Genomic DNA, 25,825 nt, shown 5'->3' with positions numbered 1-25,825 from the left:
TTTAATTACAATGGTTCTTGACGTTTGTTATGTCTAATGTTATTTTTTTCTCCATGTTCTTGTGCTACACTTACTTTCATTGCCCAAACAAGTTCTTTCATCTTCAAAAGATTCGTCCCGGCCCGGCCCCTATCCTCTCATCATTGTCGCGTCTTTCTTCCTACGTCGACTACAAGAAAACTGTAGTATAACTGACAACTGATTCCATCAAAAATATATGTCAGTAATGGTCCTTTGGCAAAAGGCACGTGGGAAATCCTTTTCTGACAGAAAATCATGAGTAATCTTGTGACGGATGCCAAATGGTTTTTTTATTGAATGATATTTCTCCGATCAGCTTCTCATTACTCCGGCAAGATTTCACATTTGTGATGGAATACCGTTGGATCCCTTTATAAATTTGCGACAATATTCTATCACTAACTTTGTTCAATTGAAAAAGGATACAATGTATTATTTCTAGCAAAACTAAGTTCCATAAATCTACAAATTACATTTATTTCATTAAATGCAGCTACAAATTCACAAACTTCAAATTACATTACAAATTTACAAAATTAGGAAGATATGTTCCTCGTGACGAACATGTAATTGGTTGGACCGTTACAAGTTATAACAACCAAAATAGCTTGTTCAATGAGCCAAACGACCCATACCCACTTTTATGATGATATAATAAACAAAATAGCTCGTTAAATGGGTCAAAATAATCCGTACTATTTTTATAAAGTTATAATAGCCAAAATACAACTTAAATTAAAGGGGTCAAAACGACCCATACACTCATCTAACTATCTAACTATATTAATAAAAGAAAATAATGAGGATGATGTGGCAATCCCACATTCATTCTAGGCCTAATCTCTCTTATCACTCATCCTACCTATCCATGGGTTATGGAGCAAAACCATATTAACAAATGAGTTATAATTTCCTTTATAATTCTCTAATTTATCATCTCATTCATCTCAACTATCCATTGGTCATGAGCCAAAATAATTTTGGCAAATGGGTTATAATTTCATTTCAAATTCTTTAATTTCTCATCTTATTTATCCTACATATTCATAGGTCATGAGACAAAACAGTTTTGAAAAATGAGTTATAATTTCTCTTTTAATTCTCTAATCTCTCATCTCATTTAGTTATCCACGGGTAATTGGTCAAATCAATTTTTGTAAATATTATATATATAATAATCAAATTTGCAAATTTGAGATTTTAGACTTCTTATTGTTTATACTATATATTTTATCTTCTTTTTACCTATAATTCTGTTCATTTCTTTTAGATTATGGATTTTTTTTATTTTTATTATTTCATAAATCCCGTGTAATACAGGGGTTCAAAAGCTAGTTATATATATACACTATTAAAGTCAAAACGAATCTCTTAGGATTTCACAACTTTTCACTAATTCAAAGGACAGGAATTGCAAAAGCAAATAGACTTCAATGGGGGCTAAGATTCCCCGAAAAAAAAAGGAAAGAAAAATATAATTAATATAAGAGCTTCTCCGCAGAACAAATTAATTAACTTGTCTTCAATTTGAAGTTACAACTTCAATGCTACTCTCCTTAAAATATTATAAATCACTGGCAAAATGGAGTAAATGACTAAAATTGAAATAATTGTAAATGGCAGTGCCTTAAAAGTAGCTTTTAATTTTCATACAATTTGGAAGTTTTTGCTACTTTGACTTCTAGTAATGAAGAAAGACCCCGGGCAGATTATGGATAATCTGGGGGTTAAATAGATGTTTCCCACGAGGGTTGTGTCCGGCAAGATGGTTATTCTTCCGATGACCTGCAAAACAGACACCGTGAGCTCGTCACTGAGAAGGGGGGGTACCTCCTTGTGACCACCCTCCGGCGTGAGAATCAGACTAGATTGCTCTTGAATATAAGTGTATATTAAGAGAAATGACTAGAGCAGATATCAGATAATATATGGAGATATAAGATGATAATAAGATGATGATACTGTTCCAAGGTGTTGGAGTATTTATAGCCGAAGGTAGGTTTCCAAGCAGGTACAGCCGGCTGAATAGTATTCATGTTCTACCAACTGTGGGCTACGCACGTGCCATGCTGATGGTTGGTGGGTAGGCAGCGGCTGATAGTGACCCGGCCGGCTGTGTACTATTCCTTTTCCACCAACTGCAGGCTATGGACGTGCCCCGACAGGGGTTGGTGAGTAGGCAGCGGCTGATAGTGACTTTAAGTACTAGAGCGTGCTGCCCGTCGTACTGTTGTCAGTGAGCTGTCGTAGCTTTGGTCAGATCTTTTGTCCATACCTTGGCAGGTACAGTACAAAAGATCCTCCAGTATCGTACGGACTGGCTCATTTGGGCGGGAGTGTTCCCGGCTTTGGGCGGGAGTGTTCCCGGCTTGCTCATTCCTTCTTCAGGTGACTACTGAATTATTTGAGAGTTAGTGCCTTGTGCGTGTAGCCTTGCTGTGCGGGTAGCCTTCCCTGATGGCTAGTATCCGTAGCTGCGGGAACAGGCGGAGTACGTCGACCATTGGGAGGTGTTTCCTGCGGGAGCAGCTTGCGTACTGCGCGTAAGGACGTCGCGTCTCTGAGCATGGTGGATCCTGCGGATCCAGTTGGTCTTTGCGCAGACGTCCCTCTAAGGTGAGTCTTGCGGGTCCAACCGCGCAGACGTCCCTCTTTGAGGTGAGTCTTGCGGGTCCGACTGCGCAGACGTCTCTGTTTGAGGTGAGTCTTGCGGGTCCAACTGGGCTCTGCTGGGACCTACCTCTTCAAGTCCCCCCAGTCCAATGTTCTTCTCATGAATTGTTAATAAGTGAGGTGAACTTTTGGACTTAAGCAAAGGGGTTTTGAAAAGGGTTTAGTTTTAAGATCTCTGCGGGGATTCTTCCCGCGGGTTTCCTAATGTCACGTGCAGAATTTCCCACTGTTCTGCTTGATCTTTGGGTATGATGCGGGTAGGTGTGTAACCTCCTCGCACGTCGGGAGCGTTGAGTTTCATTTGTGTAGATTCTCCACGGGGTTTTGGTAGTTTTAAACATAGTGATCAATTATGTTAAACAACCAATTCCATCTTGGAGCTTCCAACAATCTAGTTCTCAACGTTCCCGCTATGCGGAATGTTATATCCCTTTCCGCAAGCATGGCCCAGAAGATCCTTCTTGGTTTCAATTCCCTGCGGAGTGCTAAGAATGTGAAGGGTTTCGCCTTGACACTGTACCCGCACTCGTCTTATAGTTACTTTACTTCCAAGGTATTCCTGGCTTCAATGCCCTGCGGGTGCTAAGTATGTGAAGGGTTTTGCCTTGACACTGTACCCGCACCCGTCTTATAGTTACTTGGTTGCCGAGGTATTCTTGGCTTCAATTCCCTGCGGGTGCTAAGTATGTGAAGGGTTTTGCCTTGACACTGTACCCGCACCCGTCTTATAGTTACTTGGTTGCCAAGGTAAGGGGGTAAAGTCCCGCTTACTTTTGAATCTTTTTGAATCTTTTTGAATTTTTTTTTTGTATCATCTTTTCCTAACCGCTTTTTGTCTTTGCAGTGTCGGATTCGAATGAGGTGTATGTTCCACGGTGGAACATCCGCCGGGGAACAACCCTTCGGACGGCTGTGGACTGCGTCGAGTGGGCGCGTCACGCGGCCTCAAGTGGTGCGTTGGGGGAAGCCATGTCTAGCTACCAGGAGGGTAGGCTGACAAATGAGCTTCGGATTCTCCTTGCCCGGATGCAGCCGCGCATCGAGTTGCTTTGTCGTGAAAACGACAAGTTAAAGGCTGCGCGTATCCAAGAAGTGGCTCAGGCACGGGCTATCCGGGAGAAGAACAGGAGACTTTCCGCAATTGCTGTGGAGAAGGAAAAGGCCTTCAAGGCCCTCGAGGTTGAAGTGCAGGCCCGGCTCGAGGCCCGTTCCAAGGCTACCCAAGCTGTTAACGAACAGCTTCGGTTGGCCAAGGAAACTGCGCGGAACGCGACCGAGAGGGCCACCAAGACTGAAGCCGTTGCTGAACCTCTGCGCGCCGAAAATGAGGAGCTTAAGGCCAAACTAGAGAGGCTTCAGCAAACTCATGATGCTTTGGCTATGGAAGACGCCAAGAAGCTTCAAGAGATCTTGGATCACAGGGATATGCTTGACCATACTGAGCGTAAGCTGAAGGGCGTTGAAGAGGCTGCTGCTAAGGAAGTGTTGCTTGCCAACCTTAACAAAAATGAAGCCGAACGCGCCCGCAACCAAGCTCAAGCTGCCCTCCAAGAAGCTCTGATTACCAAGGAATGGCTTCTACGAGAAGCGTTGTCGCAGGTATGCATAGCTTCATAATATCTTTACGCTTTTCTTTGTGCTTAGAAGAGGTTTTGATACTTGTATTTTTTCTTGTTGTAGGTTGTGCATCAAGTCTTCACGAACACATCTTATGACGATGCCATGAGCGCAGCCCTCAACGCTTCTCATGAGGATGGGGAAAAGGCTGGCTTCCTGCTTGGTCTAGGGTTTGTTGAGAAGGGCATCCCGCCTTCCAACTTCCCTCTATATGAAGTGGATACTGAAGCTGCTTATGACCAAGCAGTGAACCAGTATGCTGCCTTCCCGCATCCGCTGGTGGAGAAGGTGAACGAGATTGCTGCTGCTGATGATGGACTGACCATTCTCAAGACTTTCCTTGAACCGCCACAGCCAATTGATGGTGCGGGTACAAGTGGGTTTGGAGGGAATGATCCTGAAGTTTGAACCTTGAGATCCCTTCCCACCGTTAGGATAGATTTATATTTCTATAGGCGGGTAGATACCCGACCATTCTTGTAATGTTTGAATTTTTTATGAAATATAAATGTTTGTGCGGGTAGGACCGCCACTTTCACTGGATGACTTGCTTTATAACCGTTATATGACTTGCTCATGCATATTATAGGTTAATTTGGCACTTGTTTTGCCGCATAAACAATATATGATTCGCTCGTGCATACTTTAGTTTAACTTAGCAATTTTCCAAGTGTTTTGAATAAGTTAACCGTTCGACGCGCGGTAGTCAATAGGTTAGTGTTCAGTTTCCTCTATTATGATTGTGCGGGTAGGACCGTCACTTTCATTTAGTGGGATGACCAATCTTCACCTATGACTGACCTGCGTGAAGGTTTGCCGTTTTTTTTTTGTGTTTATGCGGGTTTTGCCGCCGTCCACACACAACGACGTCTCCACTTATTTATGCGGTGAATACCGGCATATCAGTGTTGAATTAGTAAACCGTTCGACGCGCGGTTGTCAATAGGTTAGTGTTCAGTTTCCTCTATCATGATTGTGCGGGTAGGACCGTCACTTTCATTTATTGGGATGACCAATCTTTACCTATAACTGACCTGCGTGAAGGTTTGCCGTTTTTTGTGTTTATGCGGGTTTTGCCGCCGTCCACACGCAACGACGTCTCCACTTATTTATGCGGTGAATACCGGCATATCAGTGTTTTGGATAAGTTAAACCTTTCGACGCGCGGCTGTCAATAGGTTAAAGTTCAATTTCCTCTATCATGATTGTGCGGATAGGACCGGCACTATCATTTAGTGGGATGACCGAACTTTACCTATAACTGACCTGCGTGAAGGTTGTCCTCATCTGTTAGAAATTTTTGCCGTTTTTTGTGTTTATGCGGGTCTTGCCGCCGTCCACACGCAACGACTTACTTCCCCACTTATTTATGCGGTGAATACCGGCATATAAGTGTGGAAAGTTTATAAGTATAAATGTAAGATTATCAGCGTCAATGTGATAAGGAGAATCATTTCCATTAGAAGTGGCTCTGGGCCTTTTCTTTACAAGTTTGGAATTGATCTACATGCAGCCTGTGTAATTGAGCTCCCTTACATGTTATTGGGATGGGAGTGTCATCGAGCCTTTCGAGCCGATATGCACTTGGTTCGGAATCTCGTTGTTTACGCAGTATGTAGTCTCCAACATTGAAGCTGCAGTTTCGTGTTTTTCCCAACTGGGGTTCAACACGCATTAGCCTGCTCAGCGTTCATTACGCCACGAGGTGCGTGAGCGTCCCATCTCTGACAAATGCTTCGACGATGTCCTTCAAGTCTAAGCATTCCTCGGTGGTGTGGCCTCTTGTCCTGTGGAAGTCACAGAATTTGCTTTGATCAGCGTTTGGACGCTGTCGGATAATTGGAGCCTCTGGCCATGGGAGCCTCTCAGTGGCGAATATCTCGGTGACGCTTTTGGTGAGTGGCGTCCATCTGGAGTTCCGGTTCGACGATTGCATGTTGTCCTTTCCGCCTAACCGAGGGTGCGAGCCGGATGAGGTGTCAAAGTTTACCCTTGACTGCCAAATACCTAGCTTCCTCTTTTTGTTTAGTCGGGCGGTAAGGACGTTGTTTTCTCTTATTTTCTGGGTGTAGAGGTTTGTGCTTTGGGGAAGATCTCTACCCAGTTGCTTTTCCGTTTCCGCGAAGCGTTTAGCTGCTGTCATGATGGCATCCCATGTGGATGGCATGCCGTCTTTACCCGTTAAGGTGCGGATGAGCTCTGGATCTTTCGCGCCCTGGATGAAAGCAGCGCGAACAAGATCTTCGCTAATAGCGCCCAGACTCAGCTTCTTTGAGTTGAAGCGAGTGATGAAGTCTAGCAAAGATTCATCTTCCTCTCGGATGCAGTTGAGGATCGTCCATTGCTCTTCAGTGTACTTTCTTTGTTGACTGAAGTGTTGGCTGAACTTCTGTTGGAAGTCCGCCCAATCGTAGATGTGGTGGACCGGTAGACGGTCAAACCACGCTCTAGCCGCTCCAACCAGCGTCATCTGGAACATATAACACCACGTGCGTTCCGTCCAGTTGCTGACGGTTGCCCCCGCTATGAATCTGTTCAAATGATCGTCTGAGTCGGATATACCATCATAAGTGCCGATGTTGGACATCTGTTTGGCACTTCTTGGGGCGATTGCTTCCGCAATGTCCCTTGCAAACTTGGACGTTCCCGCATTTGCAGCAGTTGGTCTAAAGGTTTTGGAGAAGTCGCATGGGTTTCCCCCCGCGTTCCTTGGTTTGAAGATGTCTCCGAAATTCCTTGTCGGTTGGAAGTCCGTTTCCTTACGCTTCCCTTTTGCCCTATGGCGAGGGTTTGCGTCGGTGTCGGATTCCTCCCGATCATCGTCCGAGTACTCGCACTCACTGCTCATGTTGAGCTGTTGAGTGCTTCCGAATTCGTCAGCCTGTTGGAGTGAACGCAAGCGTTCATCCAACTCAGCTTAGAATTCCTTCTGACGTGCTTCGGCCCACGCTTTAACTTGATCGAGTGTTTGACGGGGGAGCCTCGTCTGTTGTCTCTCCAACTGGGCATTGGTGAATCCCAGTGAATGATTGTTTACTGCACTTGCCCCGGCTCGGGTAACCGGGGTAGTGTTCGTAAAATTTACTGCACTTGCCCCGGCTTGGGTAACCGGGGTAGTGTTCGTAAATATTGTGTACTCGCCGGTGTTCCCCCCAGTAGTTGGGGTTGTGTTTACCGGGGTTTCTTGGTCACTCGTTGGCCTTGGAAACGGAGTAACCTTAACCATCTTTCCAGAAGTTTGAAATAACTGAGAATAAGTTCTAGCTTTTATGCACGGATGGCGCCAATGAAGAAACACTAATCGACCCCGGGCAGATTACGGATAATCTGGGGGTTAAATAGATGTTTCCCACGAGGGTTGTGTCCGGCAAGATGGTTATTCTTCCGATGACCTGCAAAACAGACACCGTGAGCTCGTCACTGAGAAGGGGGGTACCTCCTTGTGACCACCCTCCGGCGTGAGAATCAGACTAGATTGCTCTTGAATATAAGTGTATATTAAGAGAAATGACTAGAGCAGATATCAGATAATATATGGAGATATAAGATAATAATAAGATGATGATACCGTTCCAAGGTGTTGGAGTATTTATAGCCGAAGGTAGGTTTCCAAGCAGGTACAGCCCGCTGAATAGTATTCATGTTCTACCAACTGTGGGCTACGCACGTGCCATGCTGATGGTTGGTGGGTAGGCAGCGGCTGATAGTGACCAGGCCGGCTGTGTACTATTCCTTTTCCACAAACTGCAGGCTATGGACGTGCTTCGACAGGGGTTGGTGAGTAGGCAGCGGCTGATAGTGACTTTAAGTACTAGAGCGTGCTGCCCGTCGTACTGTTGTCAGTGAGCTGTCGTAGCTTTGGTCAGATCTTTTGTCCATACCTTGGCAGGTACAGTACAAAAGATCCTCCAGTATCGTACGGACTGGCTCATTTGGGCGGGAGTGTTCCCGGCTTTGGGCGGGAGTGTTCCCGGCTTGCTCATTCCTTCTTCAGGTGACTACTGAATTATTTGAGAGTTAGTGCCTTGTGCGTGTAGCCTTGCTGTGCGGGTAGCCTTCCCTGATGGCTAGTATCCGTAGCTGCGGGAACAGGCGGAGTACGTCGACCATTGGGAGGCGTTTCCTGCGGGAGCAGCTTGCGTACTGCGCGTAAGGAAGTCGCGTCTCTGAGCATGGTGGGTCCTGCGGATCCAGTTGGTCTTTGCGCAGACGTCCCTCTAAGGTGAGTCTTGCGGGTCCGACCGCGCAGACGTCCCTCTTTGAGGTGAGTCTTGCGGGTCTGACTGCGCAGACGTCTCTGTTTGAGGTGAGTCTTGCGGGTCCAACTGGGCTCTGCTGGGACCTACCTCTTCAAGTAATAACTAGCATAAACATGTAAGTTGGATAATCGGTCCAATGGTAGTATCTTATGTCTATCGGTGGAAAATAACGGTTTCAATATTTTGGCATTAAACTAATAGAAAAATGACGTAATTCAGGACTAATGTAGTTTGCCGTTAAAAAAAAACTGATTTGGTTATTGTCCTAACATGTTTCAAAATTCAAAGCTTTTCAATTGACCAAAGCATTTGGATTAGAATGAGAGAGACATTTGAATTCGAAAAAACTTTTTTTACTAGACAAAGAATTGCGGAATTGAATTAGAATAAATAAAAGATTTATCTATTTGTTTAGTTATTACATCTCAATTTATTTATTTAGGGTTTGGATCAAATACAAATGAAATTAACGTGCTAAACATGAGAATCAAATAGAGTAATTATATACAAGTAGAGTAATTATGTAATTACATCTATTACATCTATGATGTAATTACATAATTACTCTACTTGTATATATAATTACTCTACTTGATTCTCACATTTAGCACGTTAATTTCATTTGGGTTTGGTAAGACCCATACCCATAAATTCGGATCAAATGCATAAGAAGCCTCTATTTAAAAATCAAGCAAATCTGGTGACTCCAAAAAAATAGGGAGCAACCACATCGCGACACATGTGATTTCTATGTTTTCGTTTATATATATTATAGATAGATTTTTTAACTTAATGGGCATATCATGTGATTAGTAAAGAAGACCCAAATTACGATTGAGTATAGATAATAGATAAAATCTCTAATTTACTCAATTTTAAAATTTGTTTATCTTTATAAAGCAACATAATGATAGGCCGATAGCTCTTAACTAAATGATCTTTGTGTTAACGATAATAAGATGCTAGATAAAAAAAAATTTTCTTTTAAATGAGAGTTTAAATCCATGGTTGTAGAAAAAGTGCGATTTAAGAGTACATTCGAATAATATGTGTTGTCATTATAGTTGCCAATAGCGAATAGCGGTAAATAGAGACGAGTCACCTATACTCTACGCAACGAATAACGGTAAATAGCGCCTGCTATTTGTGTTTTATATATTTTTATGGTTTTATATATTTAATGTTTGTATTATAATTTTTATGTATAAATTTATAAGTTTAAAAAATAACTGTAAACTAGTGAAGATAGAGGTGGTTAAATTTCAAGATACAGAAACTAATTTTACATCTTTTATATATAAATTTATAAGTTTTAGGGACTAAATAAAACTAGTAAAAGATAGAGGGATTTAATAATAAAATTCTTATACTTAAAATAACCTATAAAAGTGTAAAACGCATGTTACGTCGCTTTTTCTTCTTCCTTTAGCCGCACTATCTTCTTCCTTTTTTCCGGTAGGTTTTCGCAATAAATCCAGTTCCAACGCCAAAATTAGCCATCAGAAGTCGCTATTTTGTCGCGAAGTGCCTTGTAGCGGCACATGTCCGCCTCACTACGCTATTCTCTATAGGCGCCTGCTATAAACGCTATCGACAATTATGGTTTTCATAAAAAAAACAATTTGGTTTAATCATATTCACATTTGAACTAAAGGACTGTGTATGTAGAACCAAATTTACTCTCTAAATCAATAGAAGTCTATAATAACTATATCAATTTAATAGTTAAAGCCAAAAAATAGTAATTTTAATTGAATAAAAAAAATCTAAAGATTACAACAAATGAATCGTTAAAGATGTTACCTTATTCTCCATTTAGGCAAATCGGGTATGCTTCCCGATTAACTGACACCAAATCAGAGGTGGCCAACGGTACCGTGGGTGCACCAAACCTCTCAAATTGGGGTCTCCCGATGATGAAGAAGGCGGGGATTATCCATGCCTAATACACCGCTTAAAAAATTAAAAAATTAGTTTAAAATTTTTTATTAATTAACCATCTAAATCAATATTTGTTTAATAACATTAATTTTATTAATAAAATTTGAACACACGGGTTTATATAATTTTTTTATTTGAACATCCTGTATAAGTTTTTGATAAAAATGTTTTCTAAAAAAGTATTTATTTTTTACATTTTCTAAGTTTTACTATTAACATGGTATGATACTTGACAACCATAAGTACACGAAATTTAGTTTTAGTTGGTAATTTTTTTAGAATAGTTTTTGTTGTAATAAACTTTAATTTAAATTTAGTTATATTAAAAATATTATTTAACTTAAAAAAAATAGGGAAACAAATAGTAAAGTATTTTTTTTTAAATCTAGAATAAAGTGTAGTGGAATACGATATGGTGTTGGCGTGACACGAAGTTGAGAGAAATAAAAGAATATATCCTGCAATTTTATATAGTAATATGTGAAAAAAAAAATGATATTTAAGGTTAATTTAACAACCAAAAATCAACTCCTTTAACACATACCTTTCACCATTATTAATAGGTTGATTTTTTAGGTTAATAAATTTTATTTTTCATATTTTTTTAATAATTTTAGTTAATTTTGTAGAATTTTTAGAAGATAGATTAAAATATTGTCCATATTGTCTCGTCAAATCCTTGTCACATTATATTTTACTAACTATGAAAAAGTCAAATGAGTGTTGCTCAACTAACTTCATGTACGCATACGCTTCCACAGTCCACAAAAAAAAATAATAGTCACCTAACGTCTCCGACTTTTTAATTTACTTTAAAATAAAACAATCTATTAAATAAAAATCAGTACGAAATTACTAATGTACATTCTTCAAAATATAACAATAATGATAGTTTTAGTTTAAAAACAAGATAAAAGAAGCTTGTGTCGCTCACTATTCAATTTCAAACCAATTAAACAAACAATTTGAAACCGAACAAAATTAAATATTTGATTTTAAGTTTTTTTTTTTTTTTAAATCAACTACAATATATAGAAACATAGATATTACATCAATATAGCAGGTAGGCGGACAACAAGTTGCGCCGCCACCTCTTTCTGAATTGCAAACCCTAACCTGCTAAAGACATACCCCTGCCCCTTTGGAGTCGACACATCACACATTGCTATGCACAACCTGCTGGACCCTGGTTAGGAAACGGATAGCTTCCGGTGCCAATGAGCCAAATGTACAAAAGCCAGAGGGACAAAAACATGTTGGTTCTCTTCGCAAGCTTTAGCATGTTTCTCCACCTTCTTCGTTTCAGCCCTTTTAAGTTTGATTCAGTCAAAGTTAATTAGGCTTTTAGTTTTAAAATCGTAACTCGGCCTAACAAAACTAAATAACTGAGTATCAATATTTATTATCTAAGTTTTGTCATTCAATCAAGTCAATTATACCATACCAATTTTGTTACGACAAACTCAATCCAATAACAAATAATAACATACAATATTAAAAAAAAAGAAACATATAACTAAAAATATACATATTCAGTTTACTCAATAGAATAAACTAAATCTAAACCAAATCCGAATTTGTTTTCACTTCAGTTTTAAGCTTTCCAAATTCGGTTCGATTTCTTATTTTGTCAATATAAAAAATCAAACACAAAACCGAACCGTCAAAACACCCTAAACAAAGCTACCTAATTATAATTTCAATTTTTTCTCCTTAATTAAAGTTGCTATAATTAAGTCATTAAACCGATCAAAAATAATTTAATGCGCTTCTTTTTCGTTAAAATAATTTAAAGCATTTATCTAATCCTACAATACCAATTGTATCATAACTCCTTCAATCCTAGTATTAACTAAGATTATATATATATATATATATATATATATATATTATCCTACCTATCTTGAATCGGTAGTGTGTATTATAAAACTCTCTCCAAATACAAACTTATGAGGTTTTTGAATTTGACTTTTGAATGTTTATCTTTACCCGATTTACACGTGAATTGTTTTTGAAGATCAGATCCTCTAAATTCAATTCAATCCACCAAACTTAAACCCTTCAACAACGAATTTTCTCATGCAAAATCTGCAATAAACAATCGTTCTTCGATGGCGGCTTACCGTCTCTACCGGATAATATTCGAAGAACCATTGAATACCACCGTAGTTGACGATCCTTGCGTGCCTCAATGCGATCAAGTGAAAAACCCTACCGGTTATTGTATGCCTATATGCTCTTTGATTTGTCCATCAAACTGTAACACCACTAATTTGTACCCGCCTCCACCCGAAGGCGGGTACAATATTTTAACACCCCCGCAACACCACCACTCGTCACTAAGCCTCCCCCTCAAAATCTCCCTAGTGATTCTCATTCTCACTTTTTCCTTTTTCCTTCTTTACACTTTTTATAAATTCTATACTGTCTGGTACAGGTCGCGACGGCGCGACAACAATACTGCGCCGGCGCGACCTGATGATGATCTTGATCAAGAAACTCAAACTCATGACGAGTTTCTTGATCAAGACGTTCTTGATCACCCTATCTGGTACATCAGAACCATTGGTTTACAACCGTCGGTTATAAGCGCAATCACGGTTGTCAAGTACAAAAAATCCGATGGATTAGTCGATAGCACGTCGTGTTCGGTTTGTTTGAGTGAGTTTCAAGACGACGAGACACTCCGGTTATTACCCAAGTGTAATCACGCGTTTCACGTCCCGTGTATTGACACTTGGCTTAGATCACACACGAATTGCCCGTTGTGTCGGGCTGGAATTGTTAAAAATACGAATACAACGAATTCGGATGATTTGGGGCAAACTGAAGAAACACATATTGCGATTTCGATAACTGAGGATGACGATGAAGGCGAAATACCAAGGGAAGATAATGATAATAATAATAATAATAATCAGAGTTCTGATTTGACGATTCGGGTAATTGATGAAGATGAAAATAATAAAAGGGAAATTGTTGGTGGGAGTGGTACTAATGATTTTGTAATTATGAGAAGATCGGTTTCCTTGAATGATTATGAAGCTTGTAGGGTTAGATCGGATATACAAAACAATAATAATTATTATTCTGCTCGCCACAATGTTCAGATACAATCCATTGATGGCAATTTGGGATTCGAAATGGGTAAAGTTGATCGGACGGTTAATAATCGTCCCGTAGAACACTAGTTCGTGAACATCTTGGTCTCAAGTTTCAGGTATCTAGAAGATCTCTCAGTAAGGTGAGAATCTTCTTGTTTATTTTTTATTTTTAGCTTTGGTATAAATATAAAAACGATGGTTGTAAACATTAAACATGAATGTTTTGTTTCTTAAAGGAGGAACACAAATTATAAGTGCACAGTTTGCTGTTACCAATTATTATTTGTAGTTTTTTTTTTTCCTATTTTGGTTGTATGTGGTACCGGAGTTTGACAATGTGAACAAGCTCTTAAGTTTCAGGTAACCGGAATAATTATTTTAAAATTAAAATTCCGATAATACCCTTTGATGTTAAAATTACATGTTTATCCTTCCTGTGTTGTCTTCCGGTTCAAGATATTCTTATTCTGGAATGAATGGAGTGGCTTGTAATTTACATTCATGGAGTAGGGTGTAAAGGGTCATAAAAGTACCAAATGACAGGTTCCTTTCAATGGCAGAAAAAAACAAATGGGTTGCCTTCACTTCCAACCCGTTCTTATCAAAAGTTGGCTGGCCATCTATTTTGGTCAACTAACAACACTAAATAATAATATTATTATTTGTTTTAGTTGAATAGGTAGCTTTAGGTTATAACCAAGGTGGGTGTATTCGGAATTGGTTATGACTTTCATTCTAGGGGTCATTTATTAGGTTCCTATTGTTGCTATAGGGATTTTGTAACGGGTTCCGAAAATAAGTGCGGAGGGTTCCGAAAATAAGTGCGGAGGGTGAGAAATTTCGGTTTGAAACGAATTTGCTGGTTGTGTTGTGCCGTTCTTTGTCTTCCCGAACTGAAAAAGCGGATGTGAATATCATAGTCGCATCAGTATAGTCAAGTTAGTATACGGATAAATAGATGCATCAACATAACATATATATATATATAGATATATGATATGAGGGTTGAGTTTCTCGAGAAAAATTAGGTTGACCCTAGAGTGTCATGCTATTGCTACATAGACACTAAGGGCTTCAAAGCTCTAAGCCTATGTTGCCATAGAGGTGCACAAAAGAACTGGTTCTGGACCTGACCTAGCGGTTCCTACTTGGAACCGGACCCGACCCTACCCTACCGGAAACGACCCAGACCCGGTGGAACCAGTTCTGCCAATACTCGGTCAAAACTCAACTCTACCCTCCCCAAAACCCGATGAAACCGGTCAAATACCAGACTATACCCGAAACCGGTTCCTACCCGGACCCAGTTTTGACTTTTTGTTGACTATACCCGGTTCCAATTCCTGAGAATACCCGATTTTGTACACCTCTATGTTGACCCGTTGTGGTTAATTTGATGTCTTGAAGGGCTTTAAACTCTTTTCTTATTTTTGTGAAAAAAATAAAATAAAAAGTAAATAATAATATAACAATGCTTAAATAAAATTTAAAAACATTAAAAACAAACTAAAGCTCTGCCTAAGCCCTTCAGTATCATATTATGTAAGATAACGAAAATATACATTATGTTTCTTAATTTATGCTTTTGGTGAATACGAGCGAGCTTATTTTTAACGAAACCAACGTTTCTTTAATACTATGCCCTTTCGATGTTATTTCTTGACGACCCATGTTTTTTCTTGAAATACTATCATTGATTGGCATTCGAGTATGTAAAACTAAGCACCAAAGTTGCCCACTCCGGGTAAATATTGTCGGCTATATAATATACATATTCGTAGTTGACATCATTTGTGGAAAATGAGGAGTCGGGTCAAGTCCGTCTATGATGTCGTTAAAATATAGGAGACGAATGTATGACCGCTATAACATTGTTTGCGCCAAGCATATCAAAAAACGCATGGCATATCCAGAGATCAGATGATGCGACTGCCTCAAGTATTATTATTGGACCATCATGATCACATCGATGATATTGACCCTGCCAAGCAACTAGGCAGGCTTCCCAATGCCAGTGTGTGAAATCGAGGCTACCAAGCACCGGGAAAACTGTGACGTTATTGATGAACCTCACATATTTTTTGTATGTCACCTCGAGTCGGCCTCGAATATTTATTACCATAAAGTTCAATAATACCTAATAATATTTATAACAATAACTAAAACTTAATAATAATACTCACATTCGCAGAACATGTAAAGGGTCTCACGAGCCACTGTTTCCGACATATGCAAATAGTTTTCCATGGAGTCGCTTGTAGTCCCGTATGCCAGTTGACGAATAGCCGACGTGCATTTTTACATAGGAGAAAATCTTGGTTTACATATCGTGTCCTCTTGTTGAAAATATTAATACCCGCGTTCTAAATCACCAATAATTCATAAAAATAGTTGGCAACTCATCCAAAAAGGACGCCAAAATCTTTTTAGATCAAAAGTCACGTCTGTAAAAGAATAATCTCTTATCAACTTGTCATGAGCATTTTGATAGTCCCGTTTAAGTGGATGTCGCCTTTTTCGTGGTTGTGAGCTTTCACAATTCTCTACTAAGAGCTAAGCAGCCTCTTAAACCGTAGCAAATATCACTTCATCTTCTGAATCCGGATACGGAGTAGAGCCGGGTTTAGGATAATAAAAGTTGTGTGTATAGTCGGGTGTCGAATATGAGTCAATCCATATTTTGAGGAAATTTGTTAGTTTATAGAGAAGAATGATATGTTTGTAGTAGGGTTTAAGAGAAAAATGAAAAATAAATTATCGAAATGGTCATAAGACCATTGGAATGAAGGTCCGACAACAACTCCCCTATGCCACCTGGCCTAGCCACAACCCCACCCTATCAAACCGGCCCTCGGTGGTGTACCACCTCATTACCGCCCATTTGCCCCTCTTTACCGCTCCACAAAGAACAATCTAATGGGTTGATCGGCGACGGCTCAGAGGCCACAAGTTTTGGTCTAGAATTTGGTGACATCTACAAGTCCCCTAGAGCAAAGCGTTAATGTCTTAGAGCATTCCCAATACATTCACTATCCATATTCATATAAATAAACTAAAAATCACTACATTTTCTCTCTTATGCTTAATTAAATAATATTTTTATACATTGATCATTATTTTTTCTTTATACTCTACTCACAACCATTTTTAGATAGTTAAAAAAAATTATACAAGATGAACAGTGCAAACCCAGGTGTAAATTTCTCATATAACATTTTCTTTCTCATCTAGTTACAATCACTCATAACCATATCATATAATTTAAAAAACTCACTCACATGTTTATAAAGCACATACTGATAGTGCTCTTAGGTATTAGAGTGATACTTCAACCCATCCTTAACTCACATGTGAACAGAGAACATATGCTGATCGATCTAATGCGTCAATTAGTTTATATATAGTTTCATGTGTTAACACTGAATAAAATGAGAAATTCATGAGTCAACAATGAATAAAATGAGAAATAAATAGCAATTGACATGTGAACTTACATTAAATTTTATTCTCATTAACATATGAAAAACCTAGTTGAATGAGTAATATTAGTTTAAATTCACAACCCAGCTTCAATTCACATGTGAATGAAGAACTAGTGTTAATCACATGTGTTGATTGAAACTGAAACCATGTAGTAGTTTACATGTGAATTTAAGTTAGTTTTAACCCAAAATAATATGAAAACTCTAGCGCAATACATAATGTTATTTTACATGTGAAACTCACTCAGTGTTGGGTTCACACGTAAACTAACAACGTGCATTCAACTAGGTTCTCTTCAATATTAATTAATATCACGCTTGAACAAAATACTATTTCTCACTTAATATGGCAATTTACATATTACTTTATGCATTTGATTAACATAATTTCACTAGTGAACAAGTGTTGGTTCACATATGAACTAGTATTATCACTTTACTTTATGCTATAAAGTGATTTTTCCTTACTCACTTCTGCTGATCCCGATATTCGGTCCCAAGTGATCCACGAGCTTGATATCGCATGCAAAGACTGGGGATTTTTCCGGGTACTTTATATCTATTATACAAAGATTGAGCCAGTCACTAAAACTATGTGTGAAGCTTGTTTTAAAATTTTTTTTATTGAATTTTAAAATGTTTAGGTGATTAATCATGGTGTCCCTGAGACTTTGATGAACATGGTGATTGAAATCGCGTGAATTTTTTGATTTGACTGATGATGAGAAGAAAGAGTTTGAAGAAAAGAGTGTTCTTGATCCAATCAGATATGGAACAAGCTTCAATTACTAGAAGGATGAAATCTTGTACTGGAGAGATTTTCTCAAGGTTATTGTACACCCGGAGTTTAACTGCCCGAACAAGCCCTTTGGTTTCAGGTTATAGCTATTTTCAGTTATAATATGAAGGCTGATTAGGCTTTCCAGAACTAATCTCAGGGGCTAACTGTATACGACCCGCATTTTGTTCGTGTCTAAAACATCAACCTTAATTATTCGCATACTTAAAAATGTGTAAACCGAACGCGACCCATTTAACCCAGTTTATCTAAACGTGCCAAATGGGTTGTTGAGCAATAATGAAGTTTAAACGTGTTAATGGGGCACTGGGTTGGTGAGTTACAAACATTGGCGGATGCACTTGTATGTGAGGAGGGGTAAAGACCCCCCACTCAACTATGGATCTATGGTATAGAAAGTTCATTTATCATGACAAAATTCTATATAATTCATAAAATGTCCACTTCTTTGTGTTTAGTGTGCCCTTTTATTTGTGAAAAATATTGAAAAGAAGAAAAAAAGTTGCAGAGAAGAAGTGTAGGAAAGAAAGAGAAAGTGGGGAAGAAGAAGATATTGTAGGAATGGGAAAACGTTAAAAAACAATAAATTTCATTTGTACTTTTTTTAATTAGAAAGAAAAAATTAATCTATTGAAAAAGGCCACTTATTAAAATTTGATTTTGTTTTAAATATTAATCATAATCATGCTATTAATATAATTAAAATTTAATAATCAGATTGAGCTTGTTCTTAATTTTAGTTATTTGATATTAATAACATTTTTATAAAATATAGTTATAATATTAACAACATTTATTGTTTTCATTTATTTATGAGATAAGTAGGTTAACTTTTTATATCACTCTTTATACATTTAATCATTCAACCTTTATAAATAGGAAATACATGGCATCTTTTCTTGGTGTACATATGAATCGTTAACTAGAAATAAAATAAATTCTTATTTACTGGTTAACTAAAAAACTCACCAATTAATTTGTTACCCATATAAATTACATTACTAGAAGTCTGATAATGAAATGAAGTATTTTTTTACCCGACCCGACCCATTTTTGCCCCCCACTGACTATAAATTCTGGATCCGCCACTGGTTACAAAAATGAGTTAAATGGGTTAGTGGGTTCACATCTTAAATTAAACAAGTTGTCAAGTGGACGTTAGTTAAACGGGTTACGTAGATCAACCCAAACTCGAAATGGGGTATGATCATGCTAGTTATTTTCCCCATATTTTGGGGTTGTTTTATATTATTCGTTTATAATATTTATATATTTTTTAGATTTTAATTTTATATATTGTAAAGAATTTAATAATAATCAACCAAACACCACTTTTTTCATTCCCATGTAATAAATCAGTCGATTCTCATTACCGCATACTAAATGCTAACTTATTTTCATTTAAATTACTTACATATTTTTAAACTTTTAAATTATTTATAAAAAGATAGGCACACAAACCGAACATAAATCAACTGTCAAATGCAAGTTTGAATTTACATATTATTATGTTTGACAATAAAAAATCAGAGTCAATCAACACATATATGCATGTTGCAGGGAAGTTTTATTGGAGTACTCAAAGAGAACAAGAGAAGTGGTAAAAGAGTTGCTTAACGGCATATCAACAAACCTAGGACTCGACCCATCTTATGTAGAAAAAACTTTGAAATTGGAATCTGGTTTACAAGTACTTACAGTCAATCTTTACCCTCCTTGCCCACAACCCGAACTCGCAATCGGGTTTCCACCTCATTCAGACCATGGCCTGCTCACACAGCTCATCAACAACGGTGTAGACGGGCTTCAAATCAAGCACAAGGGGAAATGGGTCAGTGTGAAAAACAATATTCCAAACTCGTTCCTAGTCAACACCGCAGATCAACTTCAGTTACGTGTACCAAGTTCCATTTGCTTATTACTTATTAGTTAATGTTATCATCAACTGTGTTAATGATAGCATTCATAAAAAAAAGAATCATGAAAAAAATTTGGTTGCAGATTTTTAGTAATGGGAAGTATCCGAGTGTGGAGCATCGCGCAACCTTGAATAATGCAGTTACAAGATTATCTATTGCTGTGACCATGGACCAGCACTAGACGCGCTGGTGGAGCCGGCTCATAAGTTGGTGAGTGAGGAAAAATGCCAGCCGGCTTATATGCCGATGAAGTACAAGGAATATCTTGGAATGCAACAAGGCAATCCTATAGTTGGGAAAACTTGTTTGGATAGGGTTCGGCTTTGAAGGACCAACATGTATGTTTTATGTTGTGAACTAATGCCAATATTGTAACCAACTAGTAAGCTACAAAAATCAAATTAAAAAGTAGTATTTTTATGCTATTGTTTTGTTGTTTTTTTTGTGTGTTTTTATATAATTTTATAATAAAAGGAACCAATTATAATAGAGAGACAGGTAAGCGAGCAACAAGCTGCGCCGCCACCCTTTTTGGATGACAAAACTGATCATACTAAAAATAAAGTTATCGTTCTTCAGTATCGTTGAGTTACTGTGCACGACCCGGCCGCTGAATTCTTTTCAGAAACGTAGCAGCATCGAGGGCTAGAGACCAAAATGTATCGAAAGCAAAAGGAACGAAGACGTGCTGATTCTCAACACATGCATTCACATGCTTAGCAATTTTTCCAAAATAAGATACCACAAAATCTGGTCTCCTATTGTTGTTAGGTTAGTCTGCGTCTAACATTTCACAATATGTTCTCAAGTCTTGATCCGGGTTGCAAAAACGTATATCGGTAACATAATCTGATAATCCTTAGAATAGGCAAGTCACAAATCAATATTTAACATGACCCACTATTTTTGACGTTCCATTTACCCTAATCGAAGCTCCTATTTGTTCTTTGTGTCCCGACTTTGTCCCCACATGTCCAACCAATGTTTTGATGTGTGTGTGTATCATCATTATTGTTCTTTTTAGTAATGTGGGCACTATATATTCATTTGGCTTCAAGAACTTGCTTCACCTCACAACACTATTGCGTCACCCATGACAGGGTGGAAAAGCCTCGTCCGTTGTTGTTTTGTTGATATGGGATGTGGTGTGGCGGACCCAAGAATTTTTGAAACGGTCGGGTTTGTAATGTTGACTCATAAAATCCTTACCAAGATTGTCAAGGGAAAATTTTGTGTTGTGTATAAAACTACCTCTCACATTAATTATGTAGTTCATTTTGTAGAGTGGTCTTTTTACAACTACTTGACTTGGCATGATCTTTGATGTCATCTTCTCTAATATGAGTTATGCAAGTTGAATGGTCTTAATGCATAATTGTTGGGTCTATTATGACTTGTTCTAAACTGCATGTTTCTTGTTTGTGATACAGCATCAACCTTGATTAAACGCATTCTCGACAAACATCATATAATTGTTTTAAGTTTGACATACATTGATAATGTTGTTATTTAGGTTTGCTTTTTCAACCTTCTAGAAATCATCGTGACACCGTATTTGAACATGTAATGTGGATGAAGTCCTTTTTAATGTGGTCGTGATAGATATATGTTACTATATTAGTACACCGAACGAGTTGGGACTTGTCATTTTTCATGTAGAATTATCATTTTTCATGTAGAAGAGACCAAGTCTCATGCGTCAAAAATATACTGGTATATATGCATATGATATCAAAACAAAATGAAATCTCCTCACATATAAAATCCTTTATTATAATTATCCTTTTCTCCTTTCTGTTGAATTAATCTCCACTTAATCGAAACAACTATCTAATTAAACTCATTGTTTGCAACATGTAAATGATAATACTTTAAGCTCCGGCTCGGACTTGAAGTTGACGAAGCATGCAGCCATGCTCAAGCTGAAACTTGAGCTAGTGCAATTCTTATAAAAAGCTCGAGCCTGCTCATGGCTCAACAAGATATCTTGTTTAAATTAAATTTAATATTTAGTATGTGTTTTAATATTAAATTTAAAATTAGTTTACAAACCAAATCAGCCCGAGCAGAATTTGGGCAATCTATTTTCAAGTAAGCTTCAATCCACAAGCTTTTTGAACCGCCCTTCATATATTACGTGTGTTAATAGGATTAATTTATGTATCAAATTTATATTTTGACACTCAAGTTGAGTGAACCTCATAGATTCTAAGTGGAGGGATTTTAAAATTGCTACGCATGAGTTAAGTTAGTTCGGTACATTATTTATGTGATTATGTTTATGTGTATTCTTGATCTGAAAGTGTATATTAATATGAAATTTTGGTTAATTTTAATACTCCATACTCAACAAATATAGAATAATATCAAAGAATTCAAATAATTTTGGCAGTTTTGCCATCATCTGTCACTTGTTTCGATTTTGGCTTTATCTATGTGAGTACTTGACAAGACATTTATTGTGAAGATGATTATCACATGTGACATTAATCTTGTTACATGTTTTATGGAGCATATTATAATCGCACAACTTTGTCTTACCAGCTTACCAAACTTGTATTGAGAGTTTGAAGATGAATTCAGTTAAATCTTTAGCCGAATCACCTGATCTCCTTCGCATTCCATCAATCTACACCTACTCGGTAAACTCAACCGAGTCCCCTGCTTCAGATCTTCAAAATGCAATCCCCACCATTGATTTTGCCTTACTAACATCTGCTGATCCTGATCTACGGTCCCAAGTGATTCAGGAACTCGATATCGCATGCAAAGATTGGGGATTTTTCCAGGTACTTGCTACCTATCTTCAAAAGATTGAACCAGTCACTAAAACTATATGTGCAACTTGTTTTTGAAGTCTTATTAATAAATTTTAAAATGTTTAGGTGATTAATCATGGTGTCCCAGAGAGTTTGATGGGCATGGTGATTGAAAAATCGGTTGAATTTTTCGATATGTCGGATGAAGAGAAGAAAGAGTTTGAAGAAAAGGGTGTTCTTGATCCCATTAGATATGGAACAAGCTTTAATTCCCAAAAGGATGAAATCTTCTACTGGAGGGATTTTCTCAAGGTTATAGTACACCCGGAGTTTAACTGCCCAAACAAACCCTTAGGTTTCAGGTATGTGATCCCTATTTTTATTTAATTGTGATATGAAGTTTTAAGGCTTGGATGTTAATGTTGGGTTGATGATTACTAGTGGACCGACCCTTTCAACCCGAGCATAACTCATTTTTTTGTTCGTGTATAAAAACATCTACTCTAATTACCCGCACACATTTAGAATTTATTGGGTGTTTGAGATTCCTTATTTTACCTCCTTATAACTATTCATTAAGTTAATAAGTTATAAAAGTGTGACTTATAAACTTTTTCATCTCACATTAAAAGCAATCCCAAACACCTTATTCCTTCTCAAAAAGTTAATAAGTTATAAGTTGGTGAAAATAAACAATCCCAAACACCCCCTTAATGTCATTTATTCAGGAAAGTCAACAACTCATTTATATTTAAAGTATTATAAAATGTAGTTACCGGTTGAAACTACCCAATTGCAATTATTAAGTTAAATAACTTATCAAACCATTGCAAACAGTGCCAAACACCATATTACAAACAATACTAAGCACCATGACAGAATTTGTTTCACTTAATTTGATAGTCTAAACATAAATTTTAAAATGTATCTATGTTTAGATATGTTTTAGATAAATCTTGACTTGCTTCGGGTCTAAAGCTTTACCTGTGTAATACACGGGATTCTAAGCTACCATGCATGCACTTTAATTAGGTTTGACCTTAAAAGTCAAAGTCAATCCACTTATGTTACAGGGAAGTTTTGTTGGAGTACTCCAAGAGAACAAGAGAAGTAGTAAAAGGGTTACTTAATGGCATATCAACAAGCCTAGGACTCGACCCATCTTATGTAGAAAAAACTTGGAAATTGGAATCTGGTTTACAAGTATTTGTGGTCAATCTTTACCCTCCTTGCCCACAACCCGAACTGGCAATAGGGTTGCCACCTCATTCGGACCACGGCCTGCTCACACTACTGATAAACAACGGCGTAGACGGGCTTCAAATCAAGCTAAAGGGGAAATGGGTCAATGTGAACAACAATCTTCCAAACTCGTTCCTAGTCAACACTGCAGACCAACTTCAGGTTCGTGTGCCAAGTTCCGTTTACTTATCAACAACTATGTTAATGATAGTTTTCCTTAAAATAATAATAAAAAAAGAATCATAAAAATAAATAAATAAATAAATTGTTGGTTGCAGATTTTAAGTAACAGGAAGTATCAGAGTGTGGAGCATCGCGCAACCTTGAATAGTGCGGTTACAAGATTATCAGTTGTTGTGGTCAATGGACCAGCACTGGACGCGGTGGTGGAGCCAGCTCATACATTGGTGACTAAGGAAAGATGTCCGTCGGCTTATATTCCGATGAAATACGAGGAGTATCTTAAAATGCAACAAGGCAACCGTATAGTTGGAAAAACTTGTTTGGATAAGGTTCGGCTTTGAAGAACAAATATATATATTTTATATGCTCTGAACTGATGTCAATGTAACCAACTAGTCGGTTACAATAATCAAATTAAAAAGTAGTATTTTATATTGTAGGATGCCACAAATCTGGTCTCCTATTTTTGTTAGGTTAGTCAGTGTCTAACATTTCCCAATATGTTCCCGAGTCTTGATCCAGGTTGCAACGCTTATATAATTAACAGTCTTGATCCGAGTTGCAACACATAAACAAACAGGCTAATCTTGAACTAAGAAATAGACCCTAGAAACTAAAAAAGGGTATCCTGATCAATTGCAATAATCGGATTCATTGATATTCCCGGTATAGTAGATGCTATCACTCATACCCTGTATGAACAATCTTGGAAACATAAATATAACACATGCAAGTCACAAATCAATATTTTGCATGATCCACTGGCTCCCGTCGACATTCTGTTTAGGCTAAACGAAGTTCCTATCTACCCCACATGTCCAACTAACATAATGATGTGTGCGTATATCATCATTATTGTTCTTTTTTTACAAATGTGAGCACTATTTCTTTGGCCTCAAGTTCTTGCTTCACCCCACAACACTATCGGCCACCCGTGATAGGGTGGATATATCCAACGACATAGGATTATAAGCGGTGGTGGTTCATTTGGGTATAACATGAATCAGAAATCCAAGATTATGATAAAATTTAATATGTTCCAACAAACTAGGGAATTTTGTTAAAGACTCCCAAATTGAAACAAAAGGCAATCCAAGAACGAATCAACAACCAATAAAGTTTGATTCAAGAAACATTACCAAAAAATCCAGATAAGTGTCTTTCTAATTCTTATGTTCGATCAGATTGGTTAGAGTAGGAAATAGAAAAATATCTAGTCATTGTTTTTATGGTGTCAATTAGAGAAGGTAGTAGAAACCCCGCTTGTTTTTATGAATTATTGTACAAGTATAATTAGTAGGATTACTTTTATTTGGGTTAAGAGATATAAATATAGAAGTTGACCAGATTAGTATTTGAAGGAAGAAAGAAAAGTTAGCCAGAATAGTAAAAAAGAAGGCACAGAAAATGGTTTAGTCGAAAGACAAAGAAGTTGCAACAACAAAGCATGGAGGGACATCATTGGTTTTCCAATGCCCGATTCTTAATGAAACAACTTATACCATTTGGGCAATAAAGGTTAAATCACTCTTTAATGTCCACGGAATATGGGAATCGATTGAACCAAAAGCGGACACTGAAGTCGATAAGAAAAAGAATAATACAACAATTGCATTACTATACCAAGCAATTCCTAAAAACATGGTATTACAAATTGCTAATCTTACTTCAAGAAATTTGGCACGCGCTAGCTAGAGGTACGACATGTGGGAGTAGATAGGGTTAAGGAGGCACGTATTGAGACACTTGAGTGAAAATGAATGTTGGTGAATCACTCGATGTCTATGCAGGAAAGGTCAGTCAAATTGCAACACAAGCAAGCAGTC

The 25,825-nt window shown here is 37.8% G+C and overlaps 2 protein-coding genes and 1 pseudogene across 3 annotated transcripts; all 3 read left to right on the top strand.

Moving 5' to 3' along the window:
* The first annotated feature begins 12,394 nt into the window (after positions 1-12,394).
* LOC143629502 (uncharacterized) lies at positions 12,395-14,135 on the top strand. The gene has a single exon (XM_077098771.1). The coding sequence runs from the start codon at positions 12,623-12,625 to the stop codon at positions 13,700-13,702; it is 1,080 nt and encodes a 359-aa protein (XP_076954886.1). The 5' UTR covers positions 12,395-12,622; the 3' UTR covers positions 13,703-14,135.
* A 1,725-nt stretch (positions 14,136-15,860) lies between these two features.
* On the top strand, positions 15,861-20,196 carry LOC143629392 (2-oxoglutarate-dependent dioxygenase 19-like; annotated as a pseudogene). The gene is made up of 5 exons (XR_013152940.1): positions 15,861-15,880; positions 17,552-17,645; positions 17,742-17,975; positions 19,457-19,793; positions 19,898-20,196. The product of XR_013152940.1 is annotated as a 2-oxoglutarate-dependent dioxygenase 19-like (transcript).
* Positions 20,197-22,271: 2,075 nt separating this feature from the next.
* Positions 22,272-24,507, top strand: LOC143629441 (2-oxoglutarate-dependent dioxygenase 19-like). The gene is made up of 4 exons (XM_077098713.1): positions 22,272-22,604; positions 22,701-22,936; positions 23,648-23,978; positions 24,095-24,507. Exons 1-4 carry the CDS (start codon positions 22,389-22,391, stop codon positions 24,338-24,340), a joined length of 1,029 nt encoding a protein of 342 aa, XP_076954828.1. The 5' UTR covers positions 22,272-22,388; the 3' UTR covers positions 24,341-24,507.
* Positions 24,508-25,825: the final 1,318 nt, after the last annotated feature.

The sequence above is a fragment of the Bidens hawaiensis genome, unplaced genomic scaffold (assembly GCF_021521415.1).
Source record: "Bidens hawaiensis isolate Kalapana, Puna unplaced genomic scaffold, B.hawaiensis_p1.1 tig00005195_1, whole genome shotgun sequence".
NCBI lineage: Eukaryota > Viridiplantae > Streptophyta > Magnoliopsida > Asterales > Asteraceae > Bidens > Bidens hawaiensis.
This window is presented reverse-complemented; position numbering and strand designations above follow the sequence as displayed.

Coding starts and splice junctions, on each gene's coding strand:
- LOC143629441 (XM_077098713.1), top strand. CDS start 22,389: ATGAATTCAGTTAAATCTTTAGCCGAATCACCTGATCTCCTTCGCATT. Junction 22,605..22,700: donor AAGATTGGGGATTTTTCCAG/GTACTTGCTACC, acceptor TAAAATGTTTAG/GTGATTAATCATGGTGTCCC. Junction 22,937..23,647: donor AACAAACCCTTAGGTTTCAG/GTATGTGATCCC, acceptor CTTATGTTACAG/GGAAGTTTTGTTGGAGTACT.
- LOC143629502 (XM_077098771.1), top strand. CDS start 12,623: ATGGCGGCTTACCGTCTCTACCGGATAATATTCGAAGAACCATTGAAT.